General features: G+C 35.1%; 2 protein-coding genes across 2 annotated transcripts in view; both read left to right on the top strand.

The window, feature by feature from the left end:
• Positions 1-6,847, top strand: part of LOC109050412 (myosin-IIIb) — an 81,710-nt gene extending 74,863 nt beyond the window's left edge. Inside the window, 5 exon segments of the mRNA XM_042752053.1 lie at positions 18-162; positions 3,415-3,506; positions 3,580-3,620; positions 5,689-5,874; positions 6,094-6,847. Of these exon segments, the coding sequence (XP_042607987.1) occupies positions 18-162; positions 3,415-3,506; positions 3,580-3,620; positions 5,689-5,874; positions 6,094-6,208 (579 nt within the window). The 3' untranslated portion in view covers positions 6,209-6,847.
• A 1,018-nt stretch (positions 6,848-7,865) lies between these two features.
• LOC109049605 (glutamate decarboxylase 2) lies at positions 7,866-20,830 on the top strand. The gene is given in 18 exon segments (XM_042751959.1): positions 7,866-8,601; positions 8,875-8,937; positions 9,198-9,341; positions 9,879-10,112; positions 10,758-10,848; positions 11,571-11,683; positions 12,115-12,206; positions 12,208-12,231; positions 12,821-12,900; positions 13,013-13,067; positions 13,191-13,307; positions 14,820-14,831; positions 14,833-14,886; positions 15,518-15,567; positions 15,786-15,951; positions 16,464-16,571; positions 18,136-18,225; positions 20,431-20,830. Coding segments are annotated over 18 exon segments (1,740 nt in total). The 5' UTR covers positions 7,866-8,528; the 3' UTR covers positions 20,605-20,830.
• The last annotated feature ends 801 nt before the right edge of the window (positions 20,831-21,631 follow it).

Here is a 21,631-nt window from a genome sequence, read left to right as displayed (position 1 = left end):
CTTTGTAACCTGCTCAGGTAACCAAGGTCTCTGAAGATTTCTTATCACTGCAGAAGAAGTTAAATGAAATCATACTTGCCCATCAGCTCAACCCCAGCGAAAATGGGATGTTTGTGAAAGGACAACCTTTGAATGGCTACATGGGCTGCTACCAGCCACCAGGTAAATGTCCTTCATAAATTTTGGTCCAGTCATGTCTAACATCTTAGTTATTGTAATTATTCTCATGTTTGTTGACTTTAACATATACTTTTAAAAAAGTGCACTTTTTAATGATGTCAAATTAAAAGTTTGAATTTAAGGTACATTTTAAATCATTGTTTTAATAATCTTTTGTCATGTTTTTAAGAAGTACACTTATTTTGATGCACATGTAAAGTACTTGATTATAATTTTAACTGTGATGTGTTATTTAGTTTTACATTCAATTCATGTATTTTAAATGTTCTAATCAACAAATGTGTAATTACAATATAATTAAATACATGACATACATGTTTCAGTAGAAATAGCATAAATGTATGCTTGTCAGTACATGGGGCAGTACATTTAAATTCAAAGATTTTAAGGTGTTACAGTATATTTATACATTTAAGTGCTGAGTAATATCAGTTAACTACATCTGCTTACTACATGTATATGGTTAGGGTTTGTCTTAGGATTACTTGCATGTAATTATGCATAATTAAATGTTATTATAATAGTAAGTACATGTAACGTGTAACAAGGACACCTTAGAATAAAGTGTTACGGAAAACTCTATCTTAATGAAACTCCTGCAGTATACTTGTAGCTGTCAATTTTATCAGAACGTAAAGTTTCCTTTTCTCTAACAGAGACTGATCTTATCAAAAATTGAATGTCTAGGGCCACAACATGCAAATTGGGCTCAACAAGATGTGTCATCAGAAAATTTCCCCCAGCTGAGCAAATCTACTATTCATTTGATTTTTGTTGCGATATGTCTAATTACTTTTGGGAGGATAATTCTTGCAGATTCTATTATTCCTGATATGCACCTTGTGTCTAAACGAAACCAGATTATTCTGTCAGCAGTGATTATGGTTTCTGTGTTGACAGATGTGGCCTGGCCTCCTGATCTGTTTTCCTCTGTCACATAGTCTTAATCTCATCTGTGAAAGCTGAACTTCTACAAAAATCTTCCTAAAGTGATTACATTTGCTTCATAAATACTGTGGTCATCTGCCCCATGTTTATTAATGATTTATTGTGACTGTAATATGTCTTTGGAAGCTCCACAGTCAAAATAAATAATCTTAACCTGAGTCTTTCTGTATGGAAACAATTATTATTGTACAAATATTATTGTTTCCACATAGAAGTGCCCTTTGAATGGCAGTCACATTTCCATGTACATGAAAGGTCTTTAAATGCTAATCGCATTGCATGCAAAAGTGCCCTGGCAATTACAGCAAGCATTAATATAAGAGCCGCAAATTGGCTTTATACCTCTGAGCAATCAAGAATTGCTGATGACCTTTCAAGTGACACATTTAATAAATATGACAAACTCTCCAGCCCGTGCCCGCTGGTCCTGGTGGGCATTGATTAATTTTCTTTACGCCGGACCTTTCTACATGATAAACAGAGCTTGAGTTAGCAGACACTATTCAAATAAACCAAAGGTCATTTTTGTACCTTTCGGTGTTGATTGCAAAGAAAAATCATATTTGATAAGATAGTATTCTGTATCAAAGGTTTTTTTTTTTTTTTTTTTTTTTTTTTTTTGAGTGTTACACTTTTTTGACATTGCACTTTTTGACATGACTTGTACTTACAGTGTACTTATCTAAGAAAGTACTGGTAACATAAGGTAGCTACATGGATTAATGTTATTTTCAGTGGCAGGTTCAGGGTTAGTACCTACTTATTTAATTTCATAAATGTAAGGCCCTACTTTATATTAAGTGGCCTTACTATGTACTTACTTATAAATTAATAATTTGGTGTGTATGTACATCTTTTTACATTGTACTTGTATTAAAAAAATATATACCTGCATGTAATTACATCTGTAATTTATTTCTGTAATTGCATTTACTCATACCGCCAAACCTGCTCAATAGCAGCAAAAATGTTTTGGTATTACTTTATTTTAAAGTATTACTTTTTTTAAAGTACATGTACCTACTGTTATAATAACAACAAATTATGCATAATTACATGCAAGTAGCCCTAAGACAAACCCTAATCCTTAACCTACCCATATAGTGAGTACATGTAGTTAATTAATATTACTCAGAACTGAAATATATAATTACACTGTAATAAGGACACCTTGAAATAAAGTAAAACCGTGTTTTGCAACATAATATGGACACAATGAGTACAATTTGATTTAAGTATACAGTAGTAGTAGAAGGCCACTTAATAATGTATGTATAAAGTGGAACCAAATTTTATGAATTAGCTTATCCATAGTTTAAACTCATCATACTTATTAACTGAATAAATGTAATTGAAAGTATTTGTGCTGATTCGAAGTAATTTGAAGAAATGCATTCTGAAAATATTATTTGTATTTTAAATAAAATCAAATAGATGCAAATAGTTAATAAACTCTGCCTATATTTTTTTATGTATAGAAATTTTACCCATTTCATTAATGTAAAAATATGCATATCATTTAGTTTATTAGTCAGTTTATGTGTAATCAAATGAATGGGATTTTTCAAATATATATTCATACTAAATATTTTTTGAGTGGATGATGGACGAAGAAAGAGAAAATATAAATGTATTTCCTTCAGTAATGAAAGCTTATAATATAATTAATTGTTGTAATTAATAATAATAATCATTGTAACTAAAGGTTCACTATTTTACCCAGTTTGTGCAAAATTTATTATTATGCTCAGTCAAGTTGCATTGTTAGCGTAGCAACTTGCTAACGTCAAACTCTGTTGGAGTCAATTTAAGTCCTCCTGCACAGTTCAAGTGAGCATTTCAAATCAGGAATTTATGAGGTTCAGTATCAGCTAGGATTCTGCCTGCCTTAGAAGGGAGCCTATGTAGACAATAGACAGCAAGAAAGCTGACTAGGGTTGAGAACAAAGCTTCATTCTCATTCTTACTTTTACTTGTCTGTGTCAGTGTTGGAACATATTGTGACTGGAAGGCATTTCTGATTGATAGCAAGGCTCAAGGGTTAAAAAATCCCGCATGGTTTGTTCGATAAGAACAAAGGGGTCAAAGGTCAGCTGGATGTTGGGTGCTGATCCTGTTCTTCTGTGTAGCAGTGGGGCTCGCCACCAGGGAATTAGTTGTTATTCACAAAGCAGACCTATAACACTAGACATAAGATCACATCTTGAAAGGGTTTAAAAGTATTGACTTCAAGGTCAAATATTACATTTTCTGTTGGTTTTCAGCCTTTATTTTTCTCATCCACAGACGACACAAAGCAGTCACGAACGTCTCGCCGCACACAGCAACCAAAGACCCTGAACACGCCAGAGGACTCCACATACTACACACTCATTCATGTGAGTCAGCATCACACAATGACTCCGCTTCAGCTTTAATGATCTTTCTCACACTTTTTCTGGTCTTTTCCAGAGGTCTGTCCAGGATGATAAAAGGAGGCCAAGAAAACAAAGGTAAATCAATTAGCAGAAGTGCTATACTAAACAACATTGTGCGCTCTCCTTAGAAGCTCCTGCTTTGCAGACAGTGACAAAAGCTATGGAATGGCTTTTGGAATGAAATATTAGTGTACCACATATAGCATAGTCATTGAACATCCTGTTTTACTTGTAAATGCTATATGTCAGTTGAGGCTTGAGCATTTCATGTTGACTTTAAGAGTGAGAAGGTCAATAGGACAGACAGATCTCTGGCTCTCTGATAACCAGCCCATGTTCTGTCAGAGAGAAATAGAGGAAGAGATTGGCAGTGGAAAGAGAGAAAGCAGAGAGAGACAGGGAACCAATAAGGTATCTGGGGAGAAAAAGGGCAAGCTGAGGACATGTAGGTAATGAAGGTGTACTGCAGTACAAATGTGCAGAACTAGAGAGACAGAGCAAACAGATGTAACAGAACACTCTGTTTTCCTGCGCTGTGTAGATGTGTCCAACCGAGTCCAAGTCCCATTTTACCACAAAATCTAAAGAAAACAAAAAGGAATCATTTTCTGCTTGAAGAAAATAAGCATATTTTTGACCATTGGGATTTTTGCTATTTTTGCCATTAATTTCATGATGTTCATCATGCATGATCTTTAAGACTGTTTTATGGTAATACAAAAATAAGTATTACATTTTTGTCATTTTTATATTAATATGTTTTGTATTAATGTTTTGAGGTTTTCCACCCAATTTCTCCATGATTAATAATATATACATAACTAAATACATAATATATTAATTCTATAATAGAATTAATACAGCATAAAGTCAGAACACAAAATATTTCTACTTTAAAACAATAATAATAATAATAATAACTTTATTTTAATGATGGTAGTGATGATGATTATTTTCTTTTTATGGTCATTATATTTTCTATTTCCAAATTTCTATTTTTGGCTTTTTGACATTCATTTCATGACATTTCTTAAGTTTAGAGCAATATATATATCTTCATAAAGTATTGCATATTTGTTGTTATTATTATTATCATCATTACTATTACTATATTACTATTATTATCTTTAAGACCCTTTCATGGTAATACAAAAATATAAGTATTACATATATAAGAATTGTATTTTGTTTTTTTCATTTTGACATTCATTTGATGAGGTTTTCCACACAAATTCTCATTATAATTGATATATCAATTATACAATTAATAAAATTAATTCAGCATAAAGTCAGAACCCCAGTTATTATTATTATTATTATTATTACTACTACAATTAAAAAAACGTAATTTATTATTATTATTATTTTCTTTATAACAGTAAATACATTCTATAACTATACAATATGTAATCATTTTCTTATTAATATATTTTATATTAATATTTTACTATTTCAAGTATAATATTATATATATAGTATATATATATATATATATATATATATATATAGCTAGATAGATAGATAGATAGATAGATATATATATATAAGATATAATAAATATATATATATATATATATATATAATAAATGTTATTAAAACAATAATTGTTTTTTGGAAGTGCATCAGTAGGCCAGTGGGGCTGACTGATATAATTGCATCAGTGGTCTGGCTGGCAGGCCGTAGGCTCTTAACTTCAATGGTTTCATGGATCTCTGTTTTCATTACATAACGCTGCTGATAAACCCTGAGACAATGAGTAAAGTCCACTGAAAGAACATTTCCTTTTGAGTCCATCACTGCAGAAAAGCCAGTCATGAATCAGAGGCTGTCCTGAAGGCCATCGCTTACATACTGCAGAACAGCCATGAAATACACTCAATACGGCATAATGGCCACCCATTAATAGCAGCCTGCTATGACAAAATAGATGTTATTTATGATCGGGAGCAATAAACTTTGGCTGAAGGCGAGGAGGGGGGGTTCGGTAACAAAGAATTCACTAAAATTGATGTCAGTAGATGAGAATGAACTCCAAAAATAAAAGAAGTTAATAATTATTCAGAGTCTTCTGAAGGAACAGATCACTGACTTTGGTCTGTTCCTCACATGAAGCTAATAGTTCCAAATTCATCTTTTTCACCAGCCCCAAAAGGCTGGACAATGATGACCAGTACTACCAGGGTTTGTCCAGCACAAAGTCCACAAGCCTGCCCAGTGACAGACGCCACTCGAGCAAGCGGAGATCTTCCACTGAAAGAAGACGCTCTTCTGAGAGACCACTGTCTGATGTGCCCAAATCTGATCTCCCTGAGGACCCAACGGAGAAAAGGTGAAAGAACATTAAACATTTGCATCCTTCTGTCTGTTTAACAAATACCATCCTCGAAACGTTGACCTCAGTGCAGCACACAGCACTGCACATGATAAATGTGTTTGAAAAGAAGATGCAGATATCAAAATGTAAAAACCTCCCCGCTTTCTTTCCTTGCTCGCTTGCATCTTCATTTCTGTGTGAAGTCACACTTTATCTGCCCCTTTCTGTCCACAGGCACTCATTCTCTAGAATGCCCTCTACAGAGAGTCAAAGTGAGGACAACCCTTATGACTACAGAAAGATACTGAGGAAGACCTCCCAGAGACGAAAGCTAATAACACAGCCCTAACCATCAAGATTCTGAACTTCTGTAAATACTGTCAGTGACTGATGGTCAGCAGAAAATGCTGGTTGTCCTTAAAGGAATGATATATCTGGCATCATTTACTCACCGTTATGTCAATTCAAACCCATATGATTTTCTTTCTTGTGTGAAACACAAAAGGAGAATTTTTTAATAATGTACCACCTGCTCTTTTCCATGCAGTTTCCATGAGTCAGGTCTGAATCACTTGAGAAGATTCATTCACTAATCGGACTGATCCGGTTCAACTCACTGCTCACTGGAGGGGAGGAATTTCTTTTTTTGGGTGACCTGTTTCTTTAAGTAATACGCCATGTTTTCAGTCCATTTATTGTTACTTGGTTTGGTTTTCCATGAAAGCACTGGATTTAGTTTAAGTAGTTAGGCAAATAATGACTACTTAATGCTTTTTGCTGTACAGAATGTAATGCTACTTGACTAATCAGAGACTTAAATTAATAGAAATTATGTTTTTTATGGATGGAGCCAAGGAGCTGATGTTTTGACAGGACATTTGTGTTGCTCTTGCTTCATTTTGAACTCAGGTTTAGCAGTTGGTGTTTTCTCTATGTTGATGCATGTGTAAGCCTCTCTGTGAATAAAGAGTTGTTCTTTTAAAATTGACCTTTATATTTGCATGAGATATATTTGAATTACTGTCTGTACTGGATTCTTTGATTTAGTGAGTCAGACTTGCTGCCTCTTTTATTCATAAACATTAAAATATGCATTATAATAATTCCTCAGATGCACTGGTATCCAAATATATATTGTTTGAATAATACATACATATGCATATGTGTATTCCCGGAATGCCACTTGTTTGTAAATATGGTTTTCTAAATATTTAATTAAATCTGTAATTAGACTAATTAAATTATAAATAATGTGCATAATGGTTGATGTTAAACCCTGAGCAGAATAAAGTTACTATAAATATAATTAATGCTAAATCAGCTCATTTCGTTTATGCGTCCTTTTTATGTAAAATACATGATATGGTATTAAAACATTCTGGATTACATGTTTAGATAGCAGTGAAGAAATAAAAATATGGTTTAGGGCTAAAGATTATATTAGAATATTAAACGAGGGTTACTACCATTCTTCTAATACAAACTCCACATTTAATTTCATAACTGATCAAATAAATCAATCTATTTAGTGTGATGCTATTTTTTTTAGAGTAACATGGATTGCAGTTAAACAATACCCTTTTCCCCCCAATGTAATGCTCTTGACCTGCTTTTCCAACCTCATGCAAACGCTTATTTTCTGCTTTATTGTTATTTTTGCTAAACGTGTTATTTTCTACATCCTATAGTATAATTATAATTGATTTCTGCTTTATTTAGGGTTTCATTTTTTATATGCATGCGGAATAAATGGCCTGTGTGCCATTGCGCACGATCGCCGCACACAATTGAGAATGGTACTGAAAATAAATAAATTCACAGTAATGTTTTTATTACTTCTAGGTTTTCCTGTTCATGTTTGAAACTGGGTCTCCGATTTCCTTATTAATAAAAAAAAAATGTTTGATGATAAAAGGGGCACAGATATAGACTGCAGATCTGAAAGTCACGGTCCATGGAGCAGCCGGGCTGCTCCTCCTGCTTCTGATGAAGTCTGCTCACTGCTGGAGTAAAGCAATTACAGAACCTAAAAAAATTGTTGTGCCTTCAGCACAGATGCGGGTGGTGCGCCAGGAGGGGCATGAACTAGAGTGTGTGTGGTCACGATTAACGACGCAAAATAGTTCGTCATGACCTGAATCGCGTCGGAATTTCTCTGGTGACGTGAAGCAGATTATCCTTACGCCACAAGAAGCTTTTATTACCACTAAAGTTACAAGTTTGCACGTTGGAGAGCCGGCGCAACGGATTGCAAGAAGTGCTTTTTAAAAATGTACTATGCACCCTTAACTTGCATTTGCAGCTGAGGCATGTGAAAGAGAATGAAAGCTATTGGATGCCTGCGTCTCCATCAGTGCTAGCGTTTCTCCATGAGTTCAGTGACGGTCTCCGGCTGCTCCAAATCATTGCGCACGGCGCACCAACTGAATCTAGACGCTCAGTCTCGGCTGTTCTCCATCTGAGGGCTTTAAACATCTTTTATGAGCACCTTAGCAATTAAAGCACTTGATTTGACTCGTTTGGACAGGTGTGATTGAAAATACATCGCGCACGCAGCTGGATTTCGATTCAGCACCACGGCCGCGGACAGCTCCTGTTCCCCCGTGACGCGCGTCTGGATGGCTGCTGCTCGCGTATCTCTGTCGCTGCTCTGATCCGCTCTGTTCGCGATGGCATCACACGGGTTTTGGTTTCTGGGTGCTGAAAACGCGTCTGGAAACGGCAGTCAAAGCCCGAGCACTCGTAAGTGGCATGGCGTTCAAAAAGAAGCTTGAAAATATGCTGCATGATTGTATTTATGTATTAGTGGGGCTGTGAGACAAAGAAATGCGACATTTGTTGTGTCAAGGTTAATTTAAAACCTTGAAATGTCATGTCAGCTGTGTCATGTGATAATAAACAACAGATTTTAGTTCGGTATTTTAAGGCCAGTTCCACGCCATGGATTATTGATGTTGTTAATGGAAGTTTTATGACGGATATGGTGTTCAAATCACACGCGCTTGATCGTTTCAGCCAGAGCATGGTGTCAGGCGGCGGCCCAGAAATTCTCCGGAGGCATCGGCTCCAAATTATGTGGTACGTTTATTTTTAACACGAGGTTTACATTTGTATCTCATCTACCTTCATAAAATGTGATATGGTTACGAACAGCGCGAGATTAGAATATCAGTTTCATGTTTTCCTACTGAACTGTTCAATGCTATTAAGAACATTTTATTTTCTTCTTCAGAGTCTAAACACTGAAACGAATGGGTGCGGTTAAAAAAGTAACTCTTTCCTGCAGTGTGATATGCTGTTGTTTTATTCAATTAATAGAATAATCGTTTCTCCTGTAGCTCTGTTAAATGTCGGGGAGGCTGAGAAAGCAGCTCAAGCCCCAGTTAAAGCAGAAGATGGGTCTACAGCCGAGAGCTGCGGCTGTAATAAACCCTGTAACTGCCCCAAAGCCGCCGTGTGCTTCTCTGATCTCTATTCAACAGGTAAACCACAACCACATCGCTATCACAACTGAAAAAAAAGGCCAAATTCCTTTGATACGCTGTCTGTACGCGGGGTTATATTGATATCAATACGTGGTTTTATTCGATTTAAATATATTTCCATTTATTTTTGTATGTTGTATGTTCACCCAGACTGCGTTTTTCGTTAAAAAGCGTATATATATGCCTGTATTTTGTTGTCTATTTCTTGATTTTTCACGTCCTCTGTATAATGCTCATTTTAAATGTCATTTCCGAAACAATTTTTAAAATGATATTTATGTGAGTAGAAATAAATACAAATAAATAAAATGAATCCCTGTCTGTGCATTGTTGGGTAAATTAGTGGATTATTTTTTATTTATTTATTGTACATAAAAATGTAAAAATGCATTTCGGAGACCTTGTCCTTTGTTTCTTTCTCAAGGTTAAATGAAGCTATTTTACTCTTGATTTTTGCACGACATGCAATCATCTATTATTTTAATGCAATCATGTTATTTTTTATTTTTTATTTTTTATTTGTATTTTTTACAGATCTTTTGCCTGCACTGGATGGGGACGCGAAGACTATGAATTTCCTGCAGGAGGTTGTGGATATAATGCTGGCTTATATAGTGGAATCTTTTGACAGGTCAACGAAAGTGATTGATTTTCACTATCCAAATGAATTGCTCCAAAGGAATAATTGGGAGCTTTCGGACGAGCCCGAGACTCTAGATGATATTCTGATCAGCTGTCGAGCCACGCTAAAATACGCCATAAAAACCGGTAAGCGTTTTCATTTGTAATTTGTAAATTATAGCCTATACTCTGTAAAAAGTGGTAACCTGCAATCGTTGCCTTAAAAGGGTTATTTTCTATTGGATCTAACCCAATAAAATTCGTTTTGTTGGTATAAATAGGTATTCTTGACTTGAATTATTTTTCATTGTATAACAGTTTTCATACTTGGATATATTTTATTGTGTATTCTACTATTCATGTTCATAATATCTATATATAATCTAAAGTACATTCTGCTATTGATTGTCTCGCTTGTAAAACATTTTTTTAGCTGACAGAACCGCAAGCATCAGTGTGTGTTTGTGCCTGAAGGCGAAACGAATCACATCAAAACATGACGTGAAATTAAATGAATGCGTCTAGAGACGATTTTATTTCCTCTGGTGGCATTTTAACAGACAGGCATTATTTCGAAAAGTGATTGTCGTTTTGGGAATAATTATGAATGATCATAAAGATTGATTGAATTCCTTGCTGTCTGCGCCGGCCAGAGATTCGTTTGAGCTCCATCTGAAGTAAGCGACTATTAATAGAGGGCCATAAATAGATTATAGATTAGTGGCACATGAATATTTTTATACGTTTAATGATTAATTTTGTATCTTCCCTCTATGTTATCTCTATCTTCAGCACACCCCAGGTATTTCAATCAGCTCTCCACTGGGTTAGACATGGTTGGCTTGGCTGCAGATTGGCTAACCTCCACTGCCAACACCAATATGTGAGTGTGGGTCTCCTTCCAGTAAAATACAAAGCAGGTTGAGATCATATCAGTTTTCTCTGCCTTCATAAGCATTATTTTGGACTGGTCTTTGTGGTGGCTGTGGTCCTTACAGATATCTGTTGAAAGGAATAAAGTGAAAAGCTGATGAATTCAGACAAGCAAAAATAACCTCCACTTTCTCGTCTTGTGCCTTTCACAGAGAGAAGATGAGATGGAAATTAAAATTACATTCAGGCTAATAAGAATAATCATTTTATGTTGGAAAAGTTTTCATTTAACAGACGCTTAATAAAAATAAAATGTTGTAACAATGTTATAACGGTGTAATAACAATGTAACGGTTTTTGTGGTGTGGGGGACAATTTGTTTAATTAGTTGTATTATAAATCAAATGTTAAACATTTTAGAATGTATTATATATATATATATATATATATATATATATATATATATATATATATATATATATATATATATGACTTACATTTCACTGCTGGTCATATGAGTAAAAAAAAATGATAAAAAATCACATTTTGCCAGAAAATGTACATTTCCATCATTGTCTGAAGCTTATTGCAGTGACACACTGCTGGAGAACCTGCAGACTGTTGCCAAATCCTCTCAAGCATCAGTTGCGAAACAGGTTGTCGTGATGTTTGCTTGTCGTGACATTTTTTTCTGGCTTGTGTAACTGAGTCATGTGATCTCTGTGCAAACAGGTTCACCTATGAGGTGGCTCCAGTCTTCGTGCTGTTGGAATACGTCACGCTGAAGAAGATGAGGGAGATCATTGGCTGGCAGGAGGGCCGCGGTGATGGAATATTCTCCCCGGGTAAGCAGCTGTCAATCTGCGTGACCTGCCTTAATATGCACTATGTTGCGACATGAGTGCAAGTACAGGAATTGGCTAAAAGTGTGAACTTGTTAGGAGAGAATGCCTCCATTAGTCTTTGAGTTGTAAAAGTTGTGGGTTGTAAAATTATTGTCCAACAGTGAATGTATGATTCCATAATAATAATTATATATATATATATATTTATATATATATGTGAGGTGAATGATGCAAATGTCACTCTCTGCCCTTTGCAAAAAAAAATTTAAAAGAATGTATCAGCAAAAATGTGTTTTAGGTACAAATCACAACTACGGTATGATGTGGACAGTTACATCAGAGAAAATGACATTCAGAGCCTGAGTAAAAACCGACTGAGGTCAAGCTCTACCTGAGTTATGGAATGAAAGGATTGCTTTATTGTCCTCTAGGTGGTGCCATTTCCAACATGTATGCCATGCTGCTGGCTCGCTATAAAATGTTCCCTGAAGTGAAGGAGAAAGGAATGTCATCCGCACCAAGAACTGGTGGCCTTCACATCTGAACATGTATGTCTGTTCATTTATTTTCAGTATCAAAAGAGATAAATAATAAAATACTGTAAATTATAGTCAAAATAGTCATTGTATTTTAAATCAGAATGTAAAATGTGAAAGTCATTTGTTGAAAACACTCCTGAATTACATGATGCTAATATATTACATTACACAAAACTGTATTTATGTCCACATTTTGAGAATTTTGTATTTCAGTTATTAAAAGAGCGAGTGAGAGAGTCAGAGGATAATTCCCACATTTTCCTTAAAAAGGTTTTTTTTTTCTGTATTGCCCAGTGAAATTAATTTCTAAGAGTAAAAAAGGAATTAAAAAAAAGAAAGTAAAGAAGGAATGTTTTTATTTCAAGACCACAAAATTGCATGTCACATCAATTTATATATGATTTCACAAAATGGCTTGATTATAGAACATTTTCATATATGCCTGTAACGGTTATTGTTATAATAATAATATATTATTATTATTATAGCAAATAAAGACACTAAACACTATTATATTTTTTTCTATGGACATTTACAATTTTTAAAGATTTATGTTTATATGTAATTCAGTGCATTAATGACTGATTATGATTGTCAGAGCCATTTTTCAATCAAGAAAGGAGCAGCTGCACTTGGAATCGGTACAGAAAGTGTCATCTGTATTAAAGCAGATGAAAGGTTAGTCTGGATTATCACTACTGATGCATTACTTCATGACTGCACACTTGAGAAATGCACGTCTTATAATCACTAAACCATATGACTTCTTTACTGTTCTCATTTCTTCCAGGGGTAAGATGATTCCTTCTGACCTTGAAAGGAGGATTATTGAAGCCAAGCAGAAGGTAATTTCAATGACCGTGTCTCCATGACTGACTCATGTGTCTCGTTTGGGTCTGTTTAAATAATCTGTGTGGTTCTTTGGCAAAAATAGGCCATTGAATAACACATTGATTTCTTTCTCACAGGGATACGTGCCGTTCTTTGTCAGCGCCACGGCCGGCACCACGGTTTATGGTGCCTTTGATCCTCTCATGGCTATAGCGGACATCTGTAAGAAGCATGATATCTGGATGCATGTGGATGTGAGTAGATCTGCTTTTCTGAACTTGCATGAACTTACATGAACTTCCTGAAAGTTTCACCCGTGAAATACAGACAGTGGACTGGGATCCAAGAGTGATCTCAGTGTTGGCACATCCGAAGTATTGTTCCTTGGATGCAGAACTGAGGACTTTTTCAATTGTACTGCATTACAGATCTTAAAGGGATAGTTCACCCAAAAGTGAAAACCCTCAAGTTATTCCAAACCTGTATGAGTTTCTTTTTTTTTTTCTGTTGAACTCAAAAGACGATATTTTGAAGAATACGGGTAACCAAAGAGTTGATGGTCCCCAGTAACTTCCATAGTATGAAAAAAATTTATCAAAAGGGTGCTATTATGCCCCTTAACAAAGTCTTTATTTGGTTTTTGGGGTGTACTAGAATAGGTTTTTAGAATAGCCTGAATAAGACATTTTTTTGTTCTTGAAAAGTGTTTTCTGTTAAAGAGAATATCTCCTTTTAGAGTGGACTTTGAGCTTTGTAACATTGCAGATCATTTTTATGCTTAAACAGCAACATTACACAATAAGACTAAGTGAGATTGAGTTGAAAAAGTACAAAACACAACTAGAACATCTTAAAACCTGCATTGCAATTTCCTATCAAGAAATCTAACAACCAGATTGGTTGAAAAAGTCTAACAACCACCAAGAACACCTTAGCAACTGCACAGCTATGCCATAGTAACCACCCAGAACAACTGCACCATAGCACTGCACAGCAAAAAACTATCCAAACACCTTAGAAGCTGCATTGCAAAACCCTTGCAACCAACAGAAATGCTCCAAATGACCACCTAGCAATTCATTAAAAACCACTCAGAAGACCTCACCTAGCAAGGAAGCACCTAGCAACACCCTGCCGCCACCCAGAAATTTAGCTTGCAGCATATTTTGCACAAAAGTAATCTCCAGAACATGTACAAATGAGTTGTTGCTGTTGAACCAGCTGCGTTTAAAGTGTGGCAATGGGATAATTTAGCAAGCATGTAATAAATGTCATCTTTTAGAAGTGTAGACTGTTTCCTATTAGAGGAATTACCTTCAATCAGTCTGTGTGGGTGTGTACATGTGTGTATTCACTCTCACGGGGCTGATCAGATTAATAGCGATATCTTATTTTCATTATTATTAATTTTTCTCTGGTGTTGCTGTCGCCTCTGGCATTTCAACAGCCACAATATTGTGACAGCATGTTGAAGCTCATACACATGCACTGCGTTTGAATCCTCTCAACTTCATTCATCTGACCTAACGGCAGCAGCTCTAATGGGCTGTGAATATAATGTACACATATATTTTGATTAATACAATATCTTCTTACATATTTTAGATAATAAAATCAGTATTAAGTTTTTTTGTCAGAGCTCAAACATCTGTATATGCCAAGATAAAACATCCTTTTTTAAAATGTGAAAGACGAGCGTGTTTCTGTTAACACATAGTGCATTTTAGTTTGCTTTTAAAACAACTGCTGTTTCTGTTTTCATACAGGGAGCATGGGGCGGGAAGTTTGCTAATGTCCCGGAAACATCGTGGGAAGCTGAATGGAGTCGAGAGGGTCAGTATAATCTGCAGGTCCTTTGGATTAAATTTCTTGTTCAGTCAAGGAAATCTATCCATGTGCTGATTGGTTGTCCTATCAGCTTCATTTCTTCCTCTATGTAACTCTATCAAATACACACTAACCTAGACAGCACACTGCCTCTGCACAAGCTATGAGAATTCTCATTTTTAGCCTTCCTCCTCCCCAGCACCACCTGTCTAGATCTGTTATGAGGGGGTCTTCTTTACCTTTTGCAGCAGCATGTTTCCTAATATCTTTATGTCTGAGCAGGTTTATCAAGTCTTCATAATCGCTCAGCATTGTAGTTTAGTCAGCCAAGATCAAACTTACCATACACCTTATTCTTATCAATAAATGCTTGTTAAATTCATTTAGAGTCGGCATGACTGAAATATGATTGAGACGTCCACAGACTTCAGTGTGAAAAGTTTACCCTGTGAAATTAAATGGATTTGATCATTTTTCTTTTGACTTGGTGTTTCACTGCACAGCACAGTGCCTCAGGGATAAAATTGTCTGAATCAAAATAACTGACTATATAGCTATTTATTCATTTCAAGGTTTTTGACAATGACTTGGTATTTTTCAACCTTACCATTTTTCTGTATAAATTGTGAATCTTACTGCTAAATCTATGACCTGGAACCCTCATAAAATGATGGCTGTGCCCATTCATCGCCCCTGCCTCTTCTAGATCAAGAGAAGGTGAGGCTGTCTGCTGTCTTCATCAAAATCAAAACATATTATCACAACATATTATGACAGAGGCCAGTATTAAACCACTAAGTCATGCTTAAAAAATTGTGATCATGTGACATCTGCCAGTCAATGCAACGAAAGTAATTTTTGTTTGTTTGTTTGTTTGTTTTCGGTAATTTTTTGCCCTTCTCTTCATGTCATCTGTTCCAGGGTTTGATGCAGAGCTGCAATCAGATGCAGGCCTGTTATCTGTTCCAGCAGGACAAGCAGTATGATCTGTCCTACGATACAGGGGACAAGGCCCTGCAATGCGGCCGCCATGTGGACATTTTCAAACTATGGCTAATGTGGAGAGCTAAGGTATTAAGAGCTTTATGTTTAGCATTCTCATAACATTTCAAGTTATTTTGCAATTCCAAGTGTGTGCAATATGATATTGTACTGCTTTATTTGGTAGTATGCTATTATGAACATTAATTTTATTATTACAAAAGTATGTGCACTGTGCACAGTATATGATGTTTTTGTATGAATGGAATTTCCAGCTATGTAGTATACAACACTATGCTCCCAACTTGACTGTTTCTTGTGTAATGAATGAGCTGAAAGTAATTACATCCGACTGTCAAACCTTAAAACATTTACACAAAAGTGGATTAAAAATGCTAAATATTTAATCTAGTTAATCTAGTAATAAACCATTCCTGTGAAAAGTGGACACTTGCTATTAGCACGTTTACTGGGCAGCTGACCTGCCTTCAATGACTGCTGTAAAGACATTTGGGACAGTTGTTCATCCAAATTGGTCGGTTGAGGTTTATTGAGGTTTATTGTGTTATTACAATGTTTGTCCTCTCATTTCTCGTCTGAAGGGCACTATTGGTTTTGAGGCTCAGATTGACAAATGTCTGGAGCTTTCAGAGTATCTCTACAATAAGATCAAGGACAGGGAAGGATATGAGATGGTGTTTGATGGAAAGGTAAGTCTGATTAGATGCATATTTATTTTTTTATTTTTTTTGGCCAACTGCTGCATCTTGTCACAAGTGCTTTCTATTCAGAAGAGAATTGAGAAATTAGAAAGGAAAGGAATTAGGAGCAATGTTCAAATGAGTAAACTACATGGTCTTTTCTGAGCAAACAAAACTTCTTATCTCAGACAGCACATAAACGGACCACAGATAGTCTGTGCATTGACCGCCCTCAGCATATTATCCACAATAATGCCAAATAATAATGTCAGAATATAGCCACAGTCATTCTGACATTTTCTGTGTTTTTTTTTTTTTTTAGAGTGAGTTTGCTGTAACACAAATTGAACTGATTTTCGGTGGCAGTCTACTATTGTGATATAAACACAATATTATATAACCCACCCCTATATGGCATGAATTAATGTGTGGGCTTTTCCTGTATAAATAAGCTGCAATGTTGATTATGCTTTTTATAAATGATCAAAAGTCTGAATGTGTTGACGTTATCATGAAAATTAATCAATAAATCGATCAAATCTTACTTACCCCCAAATTTGATCAGTAGTGTATGATTATGATTAATTAATAGAAAATACACTTATACCATACAATATAATATATTGTATATATTTATTTATTTATTTTTAATGTAAAGTTGAATGGTTTTTTTTCAGAATTATTTAAATATATTCTGAATGTTAAAAAGATATTCAGATTAAATCAGTTCATTTCATTTATGAAATGTATTCCTAAATAATTTCGCAGGAAATAGTTCATCTGCATAAAAGATACAAAATGCACAGTGTTTCTGAATCCTATCTGATGTCTTTTAAAAAACAAAAAATCTGAATTTAAATGCAAGTCCTGTATTTCTAAGTAATTTTGCCAAATGCAAAGCTGATTGTGTGTGCTAATTCATCTAACATGAAATGTTTCACCCTTGAAATGACTGAGCAGTTGTTCGAGGCTCATTTAAATGTAAATTGTGCCTGGTGCCGATGTGACAAAATGATTTGGCTGGAGGCTCCTTGCCGAAGTCAGTGCAGTGCAGGGCGAGGAGGGTTGCAGTATGATCGAATGCCATTTAACAAAACATTTCAGCTCTCAATTTCATGTTTAGCAAGCTCTTTTTGGTTTGAGCATGCCAAGGTATGACTCGATCTGTGCTTTGTCTGTATGTCCCACCATTTGAATGGCTAATGAGTCCTTTTCACTGGTGCATGGAGGCATTCTTCTCTAGCGTGGCCCCTGGAGCCTCACAATGAGGACGAGGGCCTCTAATGGACTGCAGTGTCTGTCTGTGAGCTACCTGCTCAAGCGCTCAAAGCCCTCATAGCAAAGCCTTTTGATGGAATAGATTACATGGCTGCTTCCAAACTGACAGCGACTAAAATTCCCATTATGGCCCCAGACGGCCCCTAATCATTTTTTCCGTCACGGATCTTTAATGGACTCCCCAGAGTGCTCTATTTATGCAAGCGTGTGTTGTATGTTAAATTGAGTGATAGGTGTGTGTATGATATTGCATGAAATCACCCTGATCATATCTGCTGTCCATGTGTCCTTGCAGCCTCAGCATACCAATGTGTGTTTCTGGTACCTTCCACCCGGCGTGCGCTACCTGGAGGACAAAGTGGAGAAAATGAAGCGTCTCCACAAGGTGAGAACAATTGGTGATGTGAACTGAGCTTTGATGTTTCAGAAGATGACATATTGCTTTTGCAGCAGTGGGACAATGAAAGAGTAACAAAAATGGAAATGAATCTTCATGCTCTGTTTTGTGGGTTGGAAAGACCCTAGGGGCATTTTAATAAGCCAAAAGCATATTTAACATTGAAATAACAAATTTTTAGTATATTTCATGATACAGTCTTATGAGAATTAATTATAAGCAAAATAGCAAACAGTCCTCCATTAGCCTATTCATGAGATACCAGACATAAAACATAAATATGATTTTATTCATTTATGCAGAATTTCCATATTCTATGAAACTCTAAATGGCTATATATGAGTGCTGTGATACAAAATGGTTCCATGATGTATCTATTATATTTATCTGTTATATATTTTGATTTTGTTAAGGCCAGACGAACATCCATAATGAAAAAGAAGTTTGCTTAATTGTATTAAATGTGCACTTACAGTGTACTACTTAATCATAAAAATGTATTTTTTAACTAAAATGTACTTGCAGATAATGTAATATTAAGTGTAAAGCCACTGAGTGTACCTTCATGTCTGTGTTTTTAGCATACTTTAATGCACTTTGTAATAATCAAATTAAATTATTGGTTGTCCTATCAAATTAAATATTTTATCTAAAAAATACATTTCAAATCACTGTTTAAATCATCTTTTGTCACACTACCACGTCTAAAGCACATGTAAAGAATTCGATTACACTGTTTTTTAAATAAAACAGTAAAAAAAAAAAAAGATTTAGCTAAATAAAAAATACAATTTCATTCTTTCTACTTCAAAAAATTAACATTGAATTCAATGTGTTGCCCTTATTTTGTAATTATTTGTGAAATGCACTAGCAATTTCTGAAAGAGGTCTGTTTCAGAGTAAATCCTACATCAACATATTTTTTTTGTGTGTATGTGTAAAGCTGTAGTGCATTATTTGATATAGAAAGTTAATATGTTATAAATGTACTTTTTTGCAACGTCATCATTATAAATATGTAATTACAAATATATGACATACAAGTTTTAGTTTAAGTTATGAAATTATATAAGTATCCCCTAGTCCTGTTTAAGTTGGACAAAAAACACTCTAAAGTTTTAGATAATTGCATTTACTATAAATTTAAACTGTAATACATTTTCATTTAATTGCAATTAACATGCAGTTAAGTGTCCAAAAGCACCACATTCAGTTCAAACTTAAGTCTGTTCCATAATAAGCACTCTTTCTGTATTTCTTTTTCACAATAGTGATTTTTAAATATTTAGCACTGGGGTCTCAGGGACCCAAACACAACAGCACATAATGGTCAAGATGTCTGTTTGTAACGTCTAGATGCTTCAAACCAGAAAAATATCTAACATGACATCCCTACAGTGATGCCATTGTAGGGGGAGGGGCCGCTCATCAGGTGTCCTTTTATTGGCTGGCTGCTCTACAGTCACTCCCATGCCAGCAAAGCTCTAATCGGCTATTAGTCTGAACAGATGGTGCTCATGCTACTCATACACAGAGTCTCTATCTAACCCTACCCACAACCCCCTCCTCATCTACCTGAAACTAGAACACTTATTATTTGTCCTTTACAAAGGATAAAATTGGTTTCCGGAGACTCTATAGTTTGAGCATTTATGGTGCAGGGACAATGCAATACAGTATTTTATTTTTTTATCTTTTTATATGAAAAGACACTGGACAGGTTCCAGTATATCAGAGCTCATTTCATAGAGATGGATATGGTTTTAAGAGCTGGATACAGGCCACTGCTGATAATAGCTAGACACCTGCAAAAGATTTGAGGGGAAGTGCGTGTAATTATGTGGTGATGAGCGGCTGTGTGTCTTTTATTCAGATTACAGTTCCACATACCGTCCAAAGCTACTGCTCTAATCAAGTGAGTTCTGCTCAGGTTAAGTCGAGGACAGTACATCAGGCGCATAAGGAAACACTGGATTGATATTACTGGTTGACATTCTGGCTAGGCTTTAGTCTAAAGTATTATGAATGCAATGAAAGTTTTTAAGATATTTTGAGTCTTTATTTTTAAAAAATATTAAACTCGTCCATTGATGTAACTTTTATTATTAAATGCACATCTAAATAAATGCAAAAATTAAGTTTCGAGAAAATGTGAAAAACATTTCCCAAGGCTAATAAAATGTTCTCTCACAGGTTGCCCCTGTGATCAAAGCCAGAATGATGGAGTACGGAACTACCATGGTGAGCTATCAGCCGCAGGGAGACAAGGTCAACTTCTTCCGTATGGTCATCTCCAACCCAGCTGCTACCTTTGAAGACATTGACTTCCTCATTGAAGAGATTGAGCGACTGGGACAGGATCTTTAAAAACTTGAGATGCCAAAACCTGTTATTCTTGTGTCCCTGGATGGATCGAATATTTGTTGTGAATGTAACGGTAAATCTTTGATTCCTCTTTTCCAAAGTCATATAAAGGTAGTATGATAAAAAAAAAGACAATATGAAAATATCTAGACTTTAGTATTGTAATGTTGTTGTGGGCTTCGTGGTCCAAAGCCCTGTAAAAGTGTTACCGTCTGCTTTTACTGTCTGTCTTAGTTTACATTACTTTTTTGGTTTACATGTGTTTATTGAGAATACGAAGAGTTACTTGCTTCTTATTCAGTGCAGGTCCTAAGTTTCTATTTGTTCAAAGTGCCAGATTACAGACTATATTATAATAGAGACGTATTATCTAAATCACTTCATCGTACCTAAAGTTTTTGTATTCTGAGACAATGTGTGACTTATGTTTTAGGTTTTATCAGTTTTCTCAAGATACAGAACCATAGGAAGAGTTTTGCAAGAGTTTCGACCACCAACTGTATTGAGTATGGACATGAAGTTCATATATACAGTAGTTTAAATTAATTAACGTATGCTCACAAAACAAGCACAAATATAATGTTACGCTCTAAAATGATATTTTCCTATAGTGATCAACAATGTTATATAAACATGTCTATACAGTAGCATATTATATGCTACGGTAGTTCTAAAATTTGACCAAATTAAAATGATAATAATACATCTTTAAAATTATCTTACTATAAAAACAAAATAATCCTGTTAGCAGGATAAAATGCTCTTTAAAATGCTTCCCTCCCCCTAATAACGTGCAATTATCTAATAATATTCCTTATTTCTTTACTCGGAAATTCAGAATTTCCAACTTAATACTTGGAAAAGTGCAATAGAGTGGCATTTGGATGGCAGTTGGTCTTGGAAACTTCTACGTAGATGTTCACTTTTTAAGCAAACAAAATTAAAAAAAGAAATCAAATAGGCATATTCATCCTTTCGACAATGTCCCCTGGAATGAACCACATGCATATTAATAACAATAACAAAACAA

Source organism: Cyprinus carpio, chromosome B24, assembly GCF_018340385.1.
Source record: "Cyprinus carpio isolate SPL01 chromosome B24, ASM1834038v1, whole genome shotgun sequence".
In the NCBI taxonomy this organism is placed as follows: domain Eukaryota; kingdom Metazoa; phylum Chordata; class Actinopteri; order Cypriniformes; family Cyprinidae; genus Cyprinus; species Cyprinus carpio.
This window is presented reverse-complemented; position numbering and strand designations above follow the sequence as displayed.